This window comes from Nothobranchius furzeri, chromosome 12 (assembly GCF_043380555.1).
Source record: "Nothobranchius furzeri strain GRZ-AD chromosome 12, NfurGRZ-RIMD1, whole genome shotgun sequence".
In the NCBI taxonomy this organism is placed as follows: Eukaryota; Metazoa; Chordata; class Actinopteri; order Cyprinodontiformes; family Nothobranchiidae; genus Nothobranchius; species Nothobranchius furzeri.
The window spans coordinates 31,204,664-31,225,834 of NC_091752.1; the positions used below are offsets into that span (position 1 = coordinate 31,204,664).

Below are 21,171 nucleotides of genomic sequence, written 5' to 3' on the forward strand. Positions count from 1 at the left end.
AATGAATCCAGTAGCTGTGATCTACACGAACTTTTTCACTGTAAAAGAGTCTGGAGACTTCTTTAACTCCAATGTGAAAGGACACTTGGCCTATACTGCCTAGGTGGCCTTTTTCTGGGTGCTGCTGATAAAGAAGGGTGTTGAAGTTCAGTTGATGCAAACACACCCGCGCGTGCGTGCGTGTGTGTGTGTGTGTGCGTGCGTGCGTGCGTGTGTGTGTGTTTAAGCTCATTAATCAGCCTTTGTGGTGAGCGTGGTCGTTTATTACAGTCCATAGTGGTCCCCCAGTTCATTATGGCTCTGTCCACTTGCACCTGCGCTCCTGCGAGAAAGTTACCAAATAAGGATTTGTGATAGCCTCCCTGGATGACGTTGGACGTCAAATGGAAAATAACGGGTCCTGTGTGTGTGTGTGTGTGTGTGTGTGTGTGTGTGTGTGTGTGTGTGTGTGTGTGTGTGTGTGTGTGTGTGTGTGTGTGTGTGTGTGTGTGTGTGTGTGTTCATGCACGGCTCAGCTGGAGGGGAACCACCGTTTTAATCTGGTTGCATAAGAATCTGCTGGGTTTGCAGCCCTGCTGCCTCTGCTGCGGTAATCCACTCCACTATTCATGCTTGGCTGTCCCAGTGTGGCGCAGGACGCAGGACTCGAGTCGTGCGCGCACACTTGTGGCTCCCGCACCGTAAAAAGGGGTTAAAGCGATCCGCTGCTCGTGAAAAAGTGATCAGGTTGGAGGTGACCATCTCTGCAGCAGAGGCTGCAGCTGGCGGCTCGCGCTGTTCGAGCCCGTGACGATTTCGCTGACGCGCGACTCGCCGCACCTCCCAGGAGGAGGCAGAGAAGATAGCTGCGCGCCAGACTGGACACCGGACTCTTTTCTTTTCTCCTCCTCTTTTGAGCGGAGCGGACGTGCCTGCAGTTTCCCCCCCAAAACAAGCCGAGAACGACACCATCCGGTATCATCGTCCACACTCCTGAGCAGGGATGGAGGTTCCAGGTTTGGCGCACAACATCACCAGTCCGCTGAGTCCGTGCGAGGGGATGATCAAGGACCTGAGCCTGGACGCCATACAGTTATGTGAACGAGATGGTGAGTCGTCTGACACGTTTCTGTCCAACACACACATCGTGGGCCCGGTTCGACCCAAAACCAACCCGAACCTTGGTTGTGCGTTTTAGATGAACGAGGGCCCCGGTGACAACGCAGGTTCCTTAAATAGATGAAGAAGAATTATGAGGCATATTGTTAGCAACGTTATTTTAATGAAAGATAAGTTTTGTCACAAAAGATATTAGAATTTTGCAAATCCGAGCTGAAGAGAGAGGAACGTTTTTGTTTCAGCACCACAGGCGTGGACAGAGGACGGCAGCACCCCGCCTTCAGCTGAGCAACGATCCTTTTCTCTGCTCTAGTGTGATTAAATTCTCCTAAAAAGAGTCTTGCTGCACGTTTTATTTCATCTTTTAAATTCCTGCTATTTAGGATTTGGCTGTGTCCTCCAACTGCGTCCCCGCTGCGCTGACTTCCCACTGAACTCAAAAGTTATCCATTTACAACGAGATGTTTAATTAAACGCCTGAACTGATCAGATTTTCTTAAGCGTGCATAAGCCAGGAGGATAATAAATAAGAGATTGGTTGGCCACACGGAACTTGGGGAATTTACGGTGAGGATAAAAAAGCAAGTCATCATCAGGAGAGTGAAAAGCTAAAACATGGCTGCACACATGAGTGTGCAAAGGCAATGCACCCCACAGCACACGGAGCAATCACACACTTCTGATTGAACATCTGAGGCACAGAAATGCCTTTGAAATTGCATAATGTTTAAATTATTCCACATTTAAATGGTCTAATTTCTCACAAAGGAATAGTTTTTTTATTCTCTTCGTTAATCACAAAGCAGCCATTGTGCTATGTTCTTATATTTTAGATCAGCTGCAGAGTTTAGATAAAAAAAACTCATTTCAGTAATGCTGTCAAAGGGACATCCCACCAGCTTACGCTGCAGGCATTTGCACAGAAATCCTGTTTTTCAGCAGTAATCCACGTGTGAATAGTAGCTCTGTGTCCTTGAGACTGCACATACTGTGTTGCTCCATAAACAACGTCCACCTTCTGTGAATTCTGCAGAACTGCCTTTGATTCTTGTTTATGGTCAAGTTTTGCAAATGGAAACCCTTCCACTTTATCTCAAATAACCTTTTTATCTTTTTGTACATGAACGCAGTTTGAAAAAGCTCCAAATGTCTATTGAAAAAGATTCAAATTTTCAGTTTTGAGTAATCACTTTCTTTATTTGTGCTTAAAGCTGACTAATGTCCCTGACCCTGCCACACCTGCGTAAAAGTCACCCATGCCTCTCCTTCCTGGAAACGAAGTGTCATCCCATCAGGTCGATGCAGCAGCCCGCTTTCATTTCAGTTTTATGTAGCTTTCTAAATTTACCCACAATTCCATTAATATTTGATGCCCTGCATGAAAGGCCTGTATGCTGATCCAGCAAATGAATGCAGCTTCAGTTCAAACTCCAACACACTGGAGCCTGTTTGAGCTTTTCAATGCACAGTGGCAAACAAGTCGTTTCTGTGTTTGAGATGGGGTTAATGGTTCAGACTGTTCAGGAGGACTGTAACGTGTGTGTGTGTGTGTGTGTGTGTGTGTGTGTGTGTGTGTGTGTGTGTGTGTGTGTGTGTGTGTGTGTGTGTGTGTGTGTGTGTGTGTGTGTGTGTGTTTAAAAGTTAAAAGCTGCAATGGCAAATTTGGAAGACATTTTTCATGCATCTTAATAACATTCTAACATAGCTATAACTATATTATGGAGATTTAAAAACTTCGCACAGCGTTTGTCTCACATTTGTCTTTAAACTTCCATCATAACACGTTTCAGACTGAAAGCAACCATTGGACCATTTAGTCGTTGGTCTCGCTCAACCGCCGCACTTCCCTGGGTCCTCCACTCATTACACACACGTGTATTTAGGACCAGAACACCTCTGGTGTAAGAGGTTCTCTGCTCAATAATATCAGAAAAGCAGAAACAGCCAGCTGCTACCACTTCAACTTTAGGACAAACAGAGTCCCAAAAAGAAAAACACCCTTTGAAGTCACGGACAACAAAAGACGTTTGGACCTAAAAACAAGGAAACCATAACTGGTGTTAAGCGCTCTCTCGTATCCTCCTCAATGAGGGTTTCTGGTTCCGGACGTGGATCCAGGGAAGATACCCGAGGGGATGGGTGAGTGTTCTGTGATCATGTAAAACGTAGCTTGTTTTGCAGATTTGCTACAAAAGCTTTAATCTGAGACAGTAATCGTTTATGAAGCTGCAGGACCTGCAGCAGTTTATGAGGTAGAGCGGGTTGTCCAGTAATTGGAAGGTTGTAGGTTCAATCCCAGCTTCTGCCAGAGAATGCTGCTGTTGTGTCCTTGAGCAAAACCATGAACCCTTCTTGCCTGCTGGTGGTAGTTAGAAGGGCCGGTGGCGCCAGTGTTTGGCAGTCTCGCTTCCGTTTGTGCACCCCAGGGCAGTTGTGGCTACATCATGGGTCATCATCACTAGTGTGTGTGTGTGTGTGTGTGTGTGTGTGTGTGTGTGTGTGTGTGTGTGTGTGTGAGTGGATGACTAATTGTGTTGTGATGCACTTTGAGGGATTATAGAACCCTAAGAAGGTGTTATACAAATACAGGCCGTTTACCATAAACCTTCAATGACTTGATCCAAACCGACATAGCACAAACTAAAATGTCTCAAAACCCTTGTAAAAATGCTGTTGAAAATATATTACCCCATTATTCCTGGAAGTTCACAGATTTCCTCCTTTCAGCTTCTTCCAGTGATTTTTTCACTCTTCTTCAAACTATGTCATCAGAACCGAGCACTTCGATAGCACTTCTTCCACCCGGATCAATGTCTCATTTCATCATTTAAAATGAAATCAAAGTGCAATAGGATTTCTGTTTGCCCGGGTTCTACCTCCACAGCCAGTTTGATGAGGTTGATTTTCTTCGTCATTTACCTCTGCGTCTGTTTCAGCCACAGCAACGACAGCAAATTTAGCCTTTCAACCCATCGGGTTCTCCAAACCTGTCCACTTCAGAGGTCATTGAACAGAAAGATGATTCTTTTGGTCAGGCAACAGCAGGCCTGCCCAATGTCAGATACAAACCTTCTGAGCAGGATGATCAGCTCCTATGGCGGTGCTGGTAATATGCAGCCTCTTACTGCCTGACGAACACATCCCGTGTCACTTAACCAGAGGCTAAAATATTTCTAATAGAATTCAGAACATTTTTTTCTCAGCATCGGTGCTGTTTGTCTCAGCAACTCAAGACTTGAACCAAAAAAGCACAAAAGGCTGTTTATGTGTTATAATTTAATGCAAATGAGAAGCTCTGCACCATGCATCTGCTGCATGTCTTGCTGGTATGGGCGAAACAGCAGAAAACATGTCTTTGAGAATACATCTGGCAAAAAAAAATATTTTTAGCAACAAGTCGTAAACCAGTGCAAGAACAGGGAGCCAAAGGTGTTACACTAGGACATCAGTTAATGTCTGGATGAGGATTTAGCCCTCCTATGAGGAATTGTAAAAGGGTTACTTTCTTCCTCACCACACGACCTTCATCCAGCTTGGCTCTCCCGCCTCCATCTTTCATCCTGTGCTCACGGTCCCCATGGGGTTGAAGCAGAGCTTAGCATTTCTCACAACAACTATGGCTCACTGCTACACATCATATCAAAATTCAGGTTTTTTAATCCATAAATGTGTTAATTAGTTGACATCCTGACCTAAATTATGTCTCACCTTTAAATTATGTATAAGATAAATTGTAGCCTTGAAACATTGTTTTCCTTTAAAAGCACTGCTTTCAGTTTGAGTTTCCCTAATAATTTTTGGCAGATATTATCTAAATGCATTAGGCAAGGCCAACTGTAGTGGTGTTAAGCCTCCATTTACAAGTTAATTAGGCTAGTGTTAGCATAAACAGGAGATGAATCAGCAGGGCAGCGTTGCGAGATGCTGGGAGTGAGCGCACCTTTTTGGCCAAAGTTTTCTGGAAACATTAATGTTGATGTAAACATTAGAGAGGACAAGGAACTCATTCTGCTTATGGCAGTTAAAGGTCTTTCCTCTTTTCTGTGTAGCAATTAATACATATTACCTATGACCAATAAGATGTGATGATTTCATATAAATATGAAATATCAATCTGATCTTTGAATGTTTAATCAGAACATTCTGGGGTTCTTTGCTTGTTCAGGGACCATAAACACACTTCGTATTAACTCAGACAGAGTCAGTATACAGTTTATAAAATGAATTTAATTATTTTTCCTAAACTAATGATACATGACAAGATATGAATAATGAGATGTGGTGTGGTGGATATTAGGTGTTGTGAGGGAAGCTAGATGTTGTAGCAACTGTTGTTTGTATCTGAGAGAAATTGTGAAATCTGGGTGTAAAATAATTTGTTTGTTATAAACTAGAGAGATAGTTATTGATAAAAACCTCATCAGACACCAGTATGCAGGCTTACGATACCATTGTATGAGTTGCTCCCGGCGGTCCGGAGGGTTGCGGTCAGAGTGGTGAGGTCACCGGACGTCGAAACCACAATACTCAGGGATTAGTAGCTTCTTCTGAGTTCAGCTTCCCCGGCCATGAGATGCAACCCAGGCTCTGCAGATTAGGTGTCTCAGGTGTGAAGTAGCTCTGAAAAGAGCAGTTGTGTCTGTAAACGCTTACAGCGTCGCAGAAAGGATTTGACTTAAGGTCAAAGGAGTTTGTTTCAAAAAAGGCTTTTTTCCCAATTTGGCCGAATTGGGGGTCAGCTGGAATCTGAATTACTCGGGAAGTAATTATTGTTTTATTAAACTACTTTGTTACGATTTCTGGCCAAGTTTGGCAAACCAGAATTAGACACATTTCTGAGTATTTACCAGTATCCCTCAGAAAGGCACACCTTCCTTCATATTAACCTTAATATGTATCTTATTGTAATGTGTATGAGTGTAAACAATGACTAACTTGTTAAGTCAAACACATACTGGTTTGTGATATAAAAGGATCATTGTAGGAAATATTCATTTCAAATTCGTTGATTTAAGCACAGGTTATTCAAACATTTCATTGAAACATCTTGTTCATTCATCACTTATGATTATTTAACTTATAACTGTAAAATCATGGAGTCTTCACTTATTCAGAGTGAAAAATGTTGACGTCTGGCTTTCACAGAGAGTGCAAGAACCTTGGGAGAGAATGTTTGTCTGGATGTTTTGTCTTCTGTGTGTGAACACGCGCTGAGCAGAACCTTCTGGATTTAGAAGGCCAAACAGAAAGTGGATTTATTTCTGTAGATGAAAGGTTATTATGTTGATCTAATATATGGGTGAAAATGGATCCTTTTGGTACGTTACATTTGTTTGCATTCATGTCCTGCAAGTTCCCTTCAGGCAGACAGCACAGTAGGTGAAAACAAATCCCTCACATTCAGGAAATTGTATCACACAGCATTTTTGCACAAGGAGGAAATCTTTACCCCAGTCCTTGGCAGCCCTCCTGGGGGCATGTTTCATTGGATTCTGAAGTAGATGTCAGAGAATGACAAAAAATTTTTTTCTTTTTTCTGTTTTTGGTAAAGGTCAGCAACTCCCGGCCTCAGATGGGACTCTACAGAGCTTACATCACTGTCTGCTCTGCGCTGACTTGATGGAACATTTTCTCTCCAAGCTTCACTCAGCTGTGTCTGGTGTTGACCCTCCCAGCCTGAGCCAAATTAATCAGCTCAGTGGGGCTTGAGGTTAATGAGATGGGCATTTTAAATGCAGACTACCAGCCGAATGGGCTGTTTTCACAAATCAGCACCGGACAGCCAGAAATAACAAAAGTATGCTCAGACTGGAACCTGTTTGTGGAATTTTATACTCAGGAGTCGCTTTTATTCTTGGATGTTTTAATCATGATGAACAGATCTTTTCCTTTAGATCATTTTAAGTCACTGGCTGATTATAATCACGGTAAACAGGCTATTCTAGAACTAGGATGCAGATTTTAGGAATTATAGATTGTGTCGTGTTTTGTAACATGTAACTTTTTTGTTTTGTAACATTATCACTCAAATTTGTGTTTTAATTTACTCTGAGGTGTGTGTGTGTGTGTGTGTGTGTGTGTGTGTGTGTGTGTGTGTGTGTGTGTGTGTGTGTGTGTGTGTGTGTGTGTGTGTGTGTGTGTGTGTGTTTCAGGCTTCATAATAAAAGTCAACTGTTAAAAATAAAATATTACAAGTCGCAAAGCAAATGTTAAATGTTACATAATACGTCAAATTTGATGTGAGACTGATCTTTTTGTAACATGTCGTCTGAGATGAGTGTGTTTCAAATTTCAAAACTAAAGTTATGTGTTAGAAAACAAAAGTTACCTGGGTAACACCTTACCTGCTCTGATTAGGGACACTAGTCTTATTCAGGGACTAATGGGTAGTTATTTAAAGAGCAAGTCAACCCCTACCAGAGTCTAACTCCACTCCCACTTCATGTTTGAAAAATGCAACAAATGCTGTTGCCTGGCAGACCGAGAGGGCGGGGCTGCTAACAAATACACACACACACAGGCTCACGACATCATTGTGACATCATAATGTACCAGTTTACATCATAGCATACCTCTTAGCCAATAGCGGTGGCAGATTTAAATTAGAATACAGTGCATAGTTTTTACCTGACAATGGCACAACACTGCCAGTTTTAGGCAGAATATTTAAATTTTAACTAAGATGCACCGAAGTGCCAAATTATTGACGACACGTGTCTGCAGCACGTTTATACACTCGTTTATTTAGTTTATCAGCAAAAAAAGTTTATTTGGGGGTGACTTGCTCTTTAAGGACCAGAAGAGAAACTAATCGTCACTTACTCAGTAATGAATCATTACTTACTACATTTGTGTCCCGTAAAGTGAAGTCTTCTCCCAAGTACCTACTGAGGAATGAATCATTACTTACTTGGTTCTTAACCATAACCTACTACATTAAATAGGTAGATAAAAAAAAAGCTACTAAATGAAAGCTACATGTTACAAAACAAAATTTACATGTTCCGTAAACAGGCAAGATAGATGTGAAACAAATATTTTTGATATGCGAATGTTTCAAACTTCAAAATTAAAGTTATTTGTTAGAAAGTAAAAGTTACGTGTTACAAAACAAAAGTTCTGTGTTACAAACAAGCTTTACAAAAGTTATCTGTTACAAAATAAACGTGTTACAAAACAAAAGTTACGTGTTACAAAACAAGCTTTACAAAAGTTATCTGTTACAAAATGAACGTGTTACAAAAAAAGTAAAATGTTTCACAACAAATGTTATCTGTTACAAAATGGAAGTGACGCATTATAAAAACGGGTAAATTAAATGTGGCACAAACTCTTTTGAACCAAGTATTCTGAAAGTTGTGTGTTTCAAGTTTACAAACCAAGGTTACTTGTGCAGCTTGTACAGTTACATGTTACAAAACATGTTACAAGTTCAAAAGTCTGGTTCTTCATTAAAAAAAAAGAAGAAGCCTAATCGAGATCTGACTGCTTTTGTTTATTGTTCTTATGCAATATGTGCCAAAAGTCATGATGGGGTTGACTGATTTCTTTTTTAAATTCATTTACAAAGCTTAATTTTGGGAGAATTACTCAGAGGTGACCCAATAATGACCACACTTTTATCCCTGTAGTTGAACAGAGGAGGGTTTTTTTTTTACTTTTCTATTCTCCACTGCTTCTGCTCTTGCTAATCCTCTAAAGAGCTCAGTCAAATTGAACATCACCCCCAAACATAGCTTTCTCAAATTTTACTCACTCGTGTGTTTAGACCCCAGACCGTGCACAGAAAACACATTGTTGCCATGCCAAGTGGGTGCCTCTTTGTGCACGTGACGCAAAGTCCACATTCATTCTGATGTGACAAAGCTCTCATTCAAGCTAAGTTTCCTCATTTTTCATTGGCCCCTGTGTAAACTTTGGTTTGTAAGCATTTAGGGTTTTGTGCAGTGTTGCTGCTATAAAAGGGTTAGACTTGTTCAAGATTGTTTGATAGGAGCCAATGGTCTTTTTGTCTTTTGGTCGAGGTTGTTGCAGGCTCATGTACCGGCGCAAGCTTCTGCACAACAGAGAAACGTATTAGAAATACTTATTGCCATTTATTCTTAGTGAAGCACATGGCTGTATGAATGTGGAGGAACTGTGTTTCCATGGCAACCTATACAGTGATCAGGTTTGCAGCCATACTACTGTAGTTGCTGCATGTGGAATAATTCCTGCAGAGATGGAAGGTTTTAATCACGTACAAGAGAAAATTTATAGCAGTGGAACAAAGACTTAAGAGCCACAACTGTAGAAAATATTTTGTTTGAAAATGACAGCAATGTCTTTTTTTCCTCACTTACACAGCAAATAAATCCCAGGACGGCAGCCTTGCTGACATGGAGGAGCTCCCTGTTCCACAGAATATCAAGATCAGCAACATCACCTGCGACTCCTTCAAGATCTGCTGGGATATGGAAGCGCGCAGCAAGGAGCGCATCACACACTACTTTATTGACCTGAACAAGAAGGAAAACAAAAACTCCAATAAATTCAAACACAAGGTAATAGAATGACAAACCTCAGTGGAAGAGGGATGACTCACCAAAGAGTCTCGTTGTTTACTCGTTTTACGTATACTTTTTCAATCAGCAGAGAATTAACAGCCTTCTGCCGAGCCCGATGAGCGTGTGCTGGACAGGTGATTCAACCACTGAAGCTAGTGTGTTGGACCAGAGAAACCACATGCTGGATTCTGGCCCTTGAGGCCCGGAATAGAACAGTCCTGCTCTTTACCAATACACTTTAGCAAATGAAATATTCTGAAACAGAAATAATGTGATTCGGAAAAGGGTAGAATACCTTCTCGGGGTCAGGGATGAAGTCCTGCCCCAAGTGGAGGAGTTTAAGTATCTCGGGGTCTTGTTCATGAGTGAGGGAAAACTGGAGTGCGAGATCGACAGGCGGATTGGTGCTGCATCTGCAGTGATGCGGATGTTGTACCGATCTGTTGTGGTAAAAAGGAGAGCTGAGCCAGAAGTCGATCTGCGTTTCTTCCATCACCTATGGTCACGTGCTTTTGGTAGTGACCGAAAGAACGAGATCGTGGATACAAGCGGCCAAAATGAGATTTTCCCCTGGGTGGCTGGGCTCTCCCTTAGAGATGAGGTGAGAAGCTTTATCTTTTGTGAGGGGCTCAGAGTAGATCTGCTGCTTCTCCACATCGAGAGGAGCCAGTTGAGATGGCTCGGGTATCTGATTAGGATGCCTCCCTGGTGAGGTTTTTCGGGCACGTCCAACTGGGAGGAGGCCTAAAGGGAGACCCAAGACACTTTGGAGGGACTATGTCTCTCACCTGGCCAGGGAACGCCTTAGGATTCCCCCAAAAAGAGCTGGCCTAGGTGGCTAGAACTCCCTTCCCCAGCCACTTCCCTCTCCCCGCCCTGGAAAACCTCACCAACCGTTATTCTTTAGCTTTGCATAAATTGTTGTTCAACAGTCTGATTTAGTATTACTGCTACTTGTTCACAAGCTCAAACACATTTATTTATGTTTTATCTGAAGATGGTCCTTTCAGCCACTCATTTGAAGGTGTTTTTATTTGAAGACTCTTCAGAAACCATCCCTCTCAGCTCTAACTTTAGAGTAATTAACCTAATCTCAGACTTGTTTCATCAGCCTTTGTTCTGTTTTCTACTTCCTGGGTGCAGCTTAGCTGAACCCCTTATCTTTTGTTTTGTTGTAGCAGGCTGACTCTGTTGCTAGGCAGGGGATGTCGGGCCAATCAATGAGCTGCTGAAGCCTACTAGTACTTGTGTGCTGCAGAGAGATTGTTGTGTGACATTAAAAGGAAGCCTGTGGTCAGCTGTGAACTGTGTGTGTGATTACAGGACAGCAGATCGCTCCATGACGCTCATCTCTTTCCATCCTTGCTCTTTGTTCATTTAGGATGTTCCAACCAAGCTTGTGGCCAAGGCTGTGCCCCTGCCCATGACGGTCCGGGGCCACTGGTTCCTGAGCCCCCGCACAGAGTACACAGTGGCCGTCCAAACGGCGTCAAAACAGGCTGATGGGGACTACGCCGTCTCTGAGTGGAGCGAGATCATAGAGTTCTGCACTGCTGGTACAAAACAGTCCTGTGAAATTAGTTTTTTATTTTAATTATCCTCATTGTTAGTGGGGAACTGGATCACCGGATAAATAAAACTCGTAATAATAATAGTAATAATAATAATAATAATAATAATAATACAGAGAGAATTATACAAGAAGAAATGGAGGGGAGCTTCGCTGTACTGATTATGAAGTCAAGAGGTTGAGCCCCACACACATACACACACATGGGGGGGGGGGGGGGGGGGTCGACGGTGGAGGTTATCAAAACGGGTGGAGAAAGTCGTTCCTGAGGCCTACTGGTCTAAGATAAGAGCTGTTATCTTTGTCCCCAATTCTGAAAGAAATTGCATGTTAACTGTTATTTTAGAGCTCAATGTTATATCAGAATATGAAAAGTGGTTCTTAACAATTAAAGGTGCAATAAGTAAGAATTCTACAGTGAAATAATCATAATAATCATCAATCGTTTTGGAAGGAAGGTTACTTTGAAACCGATTTTTATTCTCAGTCGGCTGTTTTATTTTTTCTCCTTTCAAAAAACCTGAAGAGAGACGTAGTCATTGTTTACTATCTGTCCCACCTCCATACTTCCTGGTTACAGGGCCAGTCATATATGAGCCCACCAGCCAGTAAAACGCAGCAGTGTTTTGTAAAGTACCAGGAGTGACCCAGAAGTTACTTGTTGTACCCCTGAGAAGCTGCAGTATTTTTTGCTTTACTCAAATTTTGGGTAAAGAAGCCTGTAGGATGATGCTAAGCTAACAATGCTAATGGTGAATTAGAAAAAAATTGTCTACTCTAAAAATATCTTAGACTACTTTTTCATTTACCAACAACTCGATATTACGGTGAAATGTTTTTATTTACTTCTCAATTGTGTATGACTCGTCTTCACTCGTAATCTAGACTCTTCTGGCATTCATCCATAACTGGCAACAGCTGCTCTGAGTGGACTCGTTTGTTTTCATATATGGACTGCAGCACCCAAATTTGACCACAGGAGGCCATTCTTAGTTCATACGCCTTCAAAAGTCATGTTGATGTGCTTTATGTTTAGCACTAATATTTGCAATGATAGCCAAGCTGAACTTCGTTTACTTCACTCTGGAGGTGGAGTCAGAGCAGCGAGGATGGATGTGATCTTCAACAAAACTCACAGGAGCAGAACGTTTGATGAAGGAGATGTTATGGATGATGCTGATGTAAAGTAGGAGATTCTCAGCTTAGAAAAAAACATTTGTTGGCAACACCCCCCCCCCCCCCCCCCCCCCTATTTAAATTGTGATAACCTTTTTCAGCCAAGCTCACTTGTCTTAATGCATGTGGGATGAGGGAATGCTTTTATAGGATTCTGGCTTTAATCCAGATTCATTTGGCAGCAATGTGATGGTGGGTGAAAGTAGAATTATATCACAGGATGAAATTAAAAGTTTGTAGTCTGACTGCTGAGTTACAAAAGAGCCAATTAAGAGGGGATTCTAGGATCCTAAGAGAACAGTTCATCCTGCTATTTTGTTTTTGAAGAACACATGAACGCAGTTGTTATAACATGTTGAATCTGTTTCCAGATTACTCGTTGGTGCATCTTAACCAGCTCCTGGAAAAGGCAGAGGTCATTGCTGGGCGGATGCTTCGTTTTTCCGTCTTCTACAGAAACCAGAATAAAGAATACTTTGATCATGCCAGGTAGGCATTAAAGAGATACTTTGCAACATTTTCATATTTGTAAATCATTTTCTTGAGCCAGTATGTGCTAAAGTGACCCTTTACAGGGTTAATAAGAGGCCACCCAGCCCCTATCGCCCACTGTGGCCAGAATATCTCACTTGCAACTTCAGACTGGCGGGTCGCTCTGATGGGACTGGCAGTCTGCTTCCAGCAAGTTTCCTGGATGTTTTAGATCATGAACACAGCTGATTTATTTAATTTAGTGATGAATCAATCCTGTAGACAATAAGGAAGGCTGGGAGACGTTTTAGCTGTTAGATTAAGGGGTTAAAAAGACAAACGCACAGCAAGGAGATAGATTTTGGTTTCAGTTCTACAAACTTATGCTAGAGTGTGCTAAAAGCAAGCCAAACCTGCCTAGTTCCCCTTTAATAATGTTCACCTAAATTCACAGAAATACATTTTGATTTCCTGTTTGGTGCAGCTGGTTTAAACTGCTCCAGGGTAGTATATATAACTCAGCATTCATGTATTAAATTCAGATTTCTCTGGGTTTGTTTATTTCCCCCCTCTCTCTCTCTCTGTCGGGATGTTTAAGCTTCATTTCTCCAAAGCAGAGTTTGTTTCATCCAGCTTCTTTTTAATATGTCATTTAATTTTACTTTTTTGTTGCCTTTTCTTGAAATATTCTACTTATAAACTTAGTTATTGATGCTCCTTCCGGCTCTTGGAGAGTACAGACACTTTTTTCTCCTCTCCCTCCCTCTTTTATCCCAAGGCTCTTTGTCCTGTCTTGTGCACGGAGCTTTCTGCATTTTTTTCTGGAAACTGGAAATTATTAAAATGGATCTGGTCAGTTGGTCTCTCAATGCGATTTACAAAATGTTTTCAATGATGAGAACTGGAGAAGGGGCTCCTGGATGCCCCTCTGGGACAGAGCCAGCTGGGTATATCATGGACACATGGAAACAGTGGAACCTGATATGCCTCTCTCAACTGTCTGTAGAGGATTCTGAAGATGTTTGGATATTTGTCGTTTTGGTGTCGGGATTCCTGCTGTTTGGCCTGAGCGGTTACCTGGTTTACCGGAAAATTAACAAGCTTTCGAGGAATATTGGCTCAATCCCGGAGCTCAGTGATGGATTCCACCGCGCTGTGAATGCACAAACTCATATAATTGTCGAGATGAGTCGTAAACTTGGAACTTTGGCTGAGATTCAGGCTCTGGCACAGAAGGTGGATTCCATCAAGGACAGAGTTGTGGACGGATCAGCACGGATTGGGATGGATTAATTATGCCATTATTGGATCTAGAGGGGTTGCTGACCAACAGAACTCTAAGGCAGAGAGGAAATTATCTCTGTCTGTCCCCAAAACAATCCTTATCTGAATCTGGTGCCCTTGAGCCTGTGAGGCTGAAGTAAAAACTCTCCCCTCAGAAGAAATGTGGAATGCGGCTGTTGCTATGGTAACTCTTCTCCCTATCCCAGCCTGGGCGGGACTGTTACCGGTGAAGGCCGTGGAACCGTATCTAGGAGTCACTGTGCTCTCTAACCCATTATCTCCCTCCCCTGTCCAAACGGAGGTGATGAGCGCTGCTCTGCGGCTGCACACACCAAAGTGAGGAGAGTCCCAACCCTACCTCCCCACCTAGTGGACACTTATGTTGTGTAATGTCTGAAGTCTGTGAGCATTTCTGTCAGAGGTGTTTTTTGCATATAAGCTACCCTCTCTGTTGAGGGTAACGCTGAAGTGCCTTCCCCCCCCCCCCCCCCCCCCCCCCCGACTCTATCCTCGTGTAAACCCTCTTGATCTATTACAGTAGCGCGACTCGGGTTGTGAATTACCACAGTCACCAATTCATGTTATGTGTGTGTATGTATGTATGTATGTCTGATCTCAGAATTGTGTGTACTGACACTCTAATTTCCCTCTGGGATTAATAAAGTATTATTGAATTGAATTGAATTGTTGCTAATGTCTGAATCATAAAATCTATATTTCATTAGTGCGCTGCTGTGATGCAAGCTGGTGGGCATTTTTAGCCATTGCTGCTGCTCTTTTCAGAGTGCAAATAACACACTGTCCTTGTATTTTCCATTAATATGTTTCCCTCTAGCTGATTGAAGCAAAACAAGAGAGAATTAGCTGGAAAGCGTATTACACTGCTTTGCATGTGTCAGTAAATGCAGTAATGATTTTATTCCTCGTTTGTTCTCTTTGTTTTAATTTATTAGAATTTAGCACAGCTTGGGGACAATGCAGAGGTTGGAGGGGGCTCTTTGTTCTGAAACATAGTGCACTTACAACATTTACCGTTTTGAGTGCATTTTCTCCATATTCTCCTTTCAACGGTTCTTCCTGTCTTCACCCTGCATCCCTTCATCACCATTTTACCCAAAGCAAAGGCTCTCTGATATAAAAAATGGATTCCTTATTTAAACCCAAGCTTGCCCTTTCGTTGGCGCTGTGCAGCATGACGTCACCCGTCTCACCCCTTTTGCTGAGTTGCAGTCATTACAGTTTTACCTTTAAGCTTGTGTTGAACTGCACCATCGTGTGGTGGGCAAATGTACTGGCGCGAGATGTTGATCATTTCTTTTATTCAACAAAATAAGACATTTTTAGGCTATAGCTGCATGAATTGATGATCTGAGCTCAGATTTATTTATTCATTAGAAATGTTTATTTATTTAGCCATTATAAATGGTGCTTTTTCAAATAGGGAGTCAGAAAATCTAATTAAGCCTTTTTAAATGAAGAAACAGAATTTTCATTCTGCTTTTCTCCGCAAAAGCTTCTGTTTTGGCATTCTGTTCGTCACCGTGCATAAAAAGATCAAATCTGAGAGGAGCTCACAAGCTGCAGTCTGAACTGGAACAGATGCTTAGCAACAGGATTGATTCAAGCCCCGCCTACTAGGAGCCAACAGCCCATTTTCCCTCCCTCTGAAATATTCAATCATAACTCACCAAACTGATCTAAAACCTGACATTTTGTTTCAGAGGAAGAAAAGGTCAGCAGGTGCTTAATGGAAAGCAGATGACAGGCGTGTCACAGAGAGAACGCAGAACTTGACTGAAGAAAATGTTGCACCCAGTTTTATTTATTAGTTTGAATGTTGTAAGCAGAACCCAGTTCACCGATCCTTTCCTTGTATGTAAGCAGCTGTTCTTCATCCATCATCAAAGTAAGTCTTTGACTCATGTGCTGCCACTTCCACCTTCTCAAAATGGTGTTGGTGAGGTCCTCCCACTGTCCATCCTAGTGGGATCTACAATACAAGATCTCCAACAACTTTTACCCTTTATGAAGCAAGTCTTCCCTCACTGTGACCTTCTTCTTGAATTCTGAGTGACTTTGTGCACCTTGGTGATTACATCTAGTCCATTACCAACCATTTGGTGAACTTTTATTTTATCTTTATCCTGATTCTGAGAAAATATTTTGTGTTTTACCTCTAGAGTCATCCCACCAACACCATGTACCACTAAGGTCTCTGCAACCCCTGCCGGCAGCCTTATGGGTGATGTAATTTGTGTTTCAGTTGCAAGGTCCAGCAGAGTCCCAATTCTTCGACCTGCATTTGCAGTTACTTCCATCAGCATCAGGATTGCAAGAAGCTCATAAAATCTGTTCTTTTCTAAGAGCTCAGACTGGTTTTCATCAGCCTGGGTTACCTGTGGGGTGCCTACTGTCAGATCTTCTTTCTAGACTCGGGCACACTTTCTCTGTTTTGTTTTTTTCTTCTCTAACCTTAGACTGCTCTTTCAAGGACATTTCATGTGATTTAAGGAACTTTGACAGCTCAACAAAGTGATGCTCTGGAGTCATTTTTTGTGGCTCTAACATAAAAATCAGCTGGGCCCTTTTGAGAAAATCAGGCAATTTGCTCCAAATTGTTTTAAAGGTGTGTAACTCTTAAAAAGATATACAAAAAAACATTTTTTATTATTATTTCTGATTATTATCAGTCACTCTGAGTTTTTCATGCAGGCTGAACATGAAATAGTCTCCTACACTTATCTCCTGCATTACCTTCTGATGGAAAATAGACAGTTAAACTCTAGGATTTAAAAAAAACTTGACAGATCTATGTCACATTGTCATTAAACAGTGGTGATGGACTCACCCATAGTGACTCGTGGCGGGGAGGCTTTTGTTGGTTTAGCGTCCAGGAAACAGCAGAGAACGTCTCGACTAGTAGAAGTTAGCAATTAGCATTAGCAACTCCGACACACAGCAGAACTCCTCCGATTTGAATTATATGAGGAGATAAAACATCAATGTTGCAAAGCAGAGTCAGTGGTAGAGCTGCGTTACTGTTAGCCAGTCTGAAGCGAGATGTCCAAATATCATGAAATGGGACCCCAAATCCTGTTGTCTGAGGCTCAGCTCTGATGTGGCTCACTTCTATTTCCTGAAAAGGTGCACCAGAGCATTTTCTCCCAGAGTATGACTCACAAGATATTCATTCCTACTAAAGACCACTGCAAATGTGCTGATTAAACAAGTGTTCCACACTTTTAATTGCTAGTTGGTTCTTTATTGAATCAGAATTTCCAAGTTCTGTCAGATCTTTTCGAGCTTTCGCTACAATCTGTGTCAAGTGAGTGAATCTTCTTACCAGTGAGGTTTTCTTCAGCTCTTCTAGAACTTTTAAGGCAATTGTTCTGTACGTTGATAATCTGTAGAAATCCTGGTTAACAGTAACTTTCTTAACTTCTGCAGATCTGGACAGTTCTCCTTGTCTTTGAAGGTTTTCCCAGTCTTTTAGCTGTGACACCCTCTCTTGCTCCTACTGAAGATGAGTAAGGAAGGAGTCAGCTGTTCTCCACTTGAGCTTTCTGGGACTTGTCTTGTCTTCTGTGGACCATGCAGAGAAAAACTCAACTTTTCGCAGTTAAAGATTTTAAGGTCTTTAATTGTTTTAGAGAGAAAGTATTTTCTCTCACTCTCACACTTTGGTAGCCTCACTTAGCTTATTCCTTGAGAGACCAATAAACACTTCAAAGGCCTCCAGGTTTGGACTTTTTACATCACTACTTTTTCTGAATCAAAGATCGTTTGAGCTCTTGCGGACCATATCTTGACCACAAGTTCAATTGGATGAGATCGGTAGACACTTTAAATCTTGTTTCAGCCTCAACTGCAGTCTTATCTAATTCATTTCCTGCTGCTCATTGTGGCATGATTCTTCTTCACCTTCCTCTTTTGTTGCTTCAGCCAGCAAATCACTCTTTTAATCATTATTTGCTTCTAGGAGCTCCCTGGAGTCTTCAGACAGTTTGTTTAATTCTTCCTTTGGTTCTGCTTCCACTGTAACCAACATCCATGAAGGAGATTTCTAATTTGAGAGAATGCTAATGCAGAAAGGTCACAGCTGGTCAAGAGTCAAAATCTCCACTATCATGATACCCAAGTTTTCTATGTGTGTGGTGGTGACTTATTTATGACCAAATTTCCATAGACACACTGGAGTAATAACCTTTTTGAAGCACCTCTACATAGAAATGCTCTCCTTATTTCTTCTGGGATGAACATTCCAATGACAGTCAGCATTCAAACAGCATTTCTTAAAAAAATGCTATTTACCTGCTTATTCTTTTTTTTTATTTTAGGGATGTGCAAGAGAACCGAATGTTGCCGTCGGTGAAAGACAACAGTGGCAGCCACGGCTCACCCATCAGCGGCAAGCTGGAGGGTGTCTTCTTCAGCTGTAACACAGAGTTCAACACAGGCAAGCCCCCACAGGACTCCCCATATGGTCGCCAGCGCTTTGAGGTCCAAGCCGATGCCCTCTTCAACCCTAACACCAACCTGTACTTTGGAGACTTCTACTGTATGTATACAGCCTACCACTATGTCATTGTGGTCTTGGCACCCAAGGGATCCAGGGGTGATGAATTCTGCAAGCAGAGGCTTCCTGTGCTGGACATCACTAACAACCGTTTCCTTACCTGCAAGGAGGACAAAGACGGTGGTCTGGTGTTTCACCATGCCCAGGATGTCATCCTGGAGGTGATCTACACAGAGCCTGTGGACCTGGCATCAGGCACAGTGGCTGAGATCAGCGGGCACCAGCTGATGAGCCTGTCTACAGTAAACGCCAAGAAGGACCCCAGCTGCAAGACCTGCAACATCAGCGTGGGGCGCTAAGAAAGAACAATGTATAAAACAAGGGGATGGGGTGATCTGACTGTCACACACAAACACACACGCAAAAGAAGGCCACGTCTACTGGTGAAGCAAACACATGCATGAAGCAGCTGTTTAACCAGAACATGGACATAAATACTTCTGACTCTGTTCATTAAAGTTCATCGATTCCAAAGACGAGTGAAGAAAAAAGAGGAAGAGGCAAACTCATCTGAAAATGATGAAGTCACAGAAAAAAAACTGAGATATAAATATCAACAATAGCACCGATTTATTCCTCCATCAGAAAAGTCATATGTGTGTACTGACCAAATCCTTACATCAAACTAAAACAAAGTGACCACTTCCTGTTGATTTTAATGAATTGTCCCACATTTAACTAATTCTCTTGCCTTGATGTTGCTAATAAGCTGTTAACTTCCACTGTGTGTTTGGACAATGTCCTTAATATTTCCTCTAACAGTAACTTAATAAGTTCTGCTTGTTTTTACTTCCCCCTAGCGGTGAAGACTGGTACTACACGTTTTTAGGGCTGAAACATCAACCATTCTTTTGTCCTACAATACCAAAGGTGTTAAAGAAACAGACGTCAAACTGCTGTGGGATCTAAGGTATACACTTTGAATGTGGACAACTTAAAAAAAAAAGCATGACTCAGTTCGGTGCAGCATGAGTGTGAAAGCTGTCAGTACCTGTACCATAGCGACCATGTCACTCTTCATCATCCGTGGAAGAAAAGAATGTAGAACCATGAACCATGTGTCCAGCCGAATAGATGTGAAAAAATATTTATTTTTTACTATTACATTCATATAGATATATAAATATACAGAATACTATATAAACCAGAAGTGCACAATGTGAAAGCTTAGATCATTGTTGACACAGGCATTTGGAAGGGATTAACTTCACAAAGACAAAAAAATAAATACCTGGGGCGGGGGTTAAACACAAATTAGACAGCAGATATGACTTGCACTACTATGCTTAGGTTCACTGCATTTTTTTAAAATCTGAGATCAACATCTAAATTGACGAGTTTAGATGAACTTTAAAACTCTGAATGCATACCATAGCACAATGTAGGAAAATAAAAACCTGACATGCACAAACATCGCAAGATTGTCCCACTGCATTTTAACGTACACATTTCCTTTTTTTTTTTTTTTTTACAAATGCAGTTTCTACATCAAGAACAAACAAAAAAAAATACTATCCTGGCAAGGTTATAAAGTGAGTAACAAAGTGCCATAATTACATGAAGTATTTATAAATGGCTCAACTGGAAATAGCATCAAGCTGCCGTGCTTCATCCTTGAGAAATATGCATTAGTCGTGCTACATGGCGTACATTTGCTACATCATTTAAAAAAATATGTCCTGTACTATGAGGGATGATTTTTTGGGACCAAGAAATAAAAGTTGATTTCCATCAGTATTCTTCATGTAAAGTGCATTTACACAACAAGCATGGCATGGAACAAAACTGGCTGGCCTCAGGAACTGTTTCTTTTCCAGGAATGATCATATCCTGGTAATAATAATAACAAACAGACAAAAGTCCCACTGTGAGTAACTCAACTCGTCTTGGTTGAGTCTTGTTTACTGAGCAGAGCCTCCAGGAGGCGGAGCTTCGCTTTGAGGGTCTTGTACTGGCAGTACTCCTCCGCCATTGGTCCCCGGTCCTCCTTCTGACAAATCCTGTTAATGATGCAATTATATGTCAAACTTTTTCAATTCATGATTTTCAAAAGAACCTGCAGCAGCTTTCATGACTGGTCGATGGTCCCTATGTTGCCTTACTCGGATAGCTTTGTACAGTGTGTGTATTGTAATATTACTGTATTTACTTTTGAATACTAACATGTACAGTACAAAGGATGTGTACAGTTCAGAGCAAACGTCTGTCTCTTTGTCTCTCTCCTGAACTCTGTGCTGGGTTAATGTGACATGAGTGTGCATAATCACTGTCGTACCGTCGCCATGGAATTTCTTTTTAGTGGGTGTTTGTTATTCACAAGGCATTGTTAAAAAAAACAAATGTTACAAGTTTCTTAAAAGGAGAAAAATAAAACAATCATGTCAAGCATCCTTAAAGTGATTTTTGTGTTTGTGTGTGAGTGAGTGAGTGAGTGAGTGAGTGAGTGAGTG

The 21,171-nt window shown here is 41.7% G+C and overlaps 2 protein-coding genes across 3 annotated transcripts in view; one reads left to right on the forward strand and one right to left on the reverse strand.

The window, feature by feature from the left end:
- Positions 1 to 660: 660 nt before the first annotated feature.
- On the forward strand, positions 661 to 21,111 carry LOC107375954 (phytanoyl-CoA hydroxylase-interacting protein-like). The gene is made up of 5 exons (XM_015944802.3): positions 661 to 1,088; positions 9,445 to 9,641; positions 11,026 to 11,200; positions 12,762 to 12,879; positions 18,483 to 21,111. The coding sequence occupies exons 1-5, from the start codon at positions 983 to 985 to the stop codon at positions 19,018 to 19,020; spliced, it is 1,134 nt and encodes a 377-aa protein (XP_015800288.1). The 5' UTR covers positions 661 to 982; the 3' UTR covers positions 19,021 to 21,111.
- Positions 19,793 to 21,171, reverse strand: part of LOC107375952 (protein FAM13A) — a 31,872-nt gene continuing 30,493 nt past the window's right edge. For both annotated transcript variants that reach the window (XM_015944800.3, XM_070542010.1), the window contains exon 21: positions 19,793 to 20,721. In XM_015944800.3, coding sequence (XP_015800286.3) covers positions 20,598 to 20,721 — 124 coding nt within the window. In that variant the 3' untranslated portion in view covers positions 19,793 to 20,597. The remainder of the gene's footprint in view (positions 20,722 to 21,171) is intronic.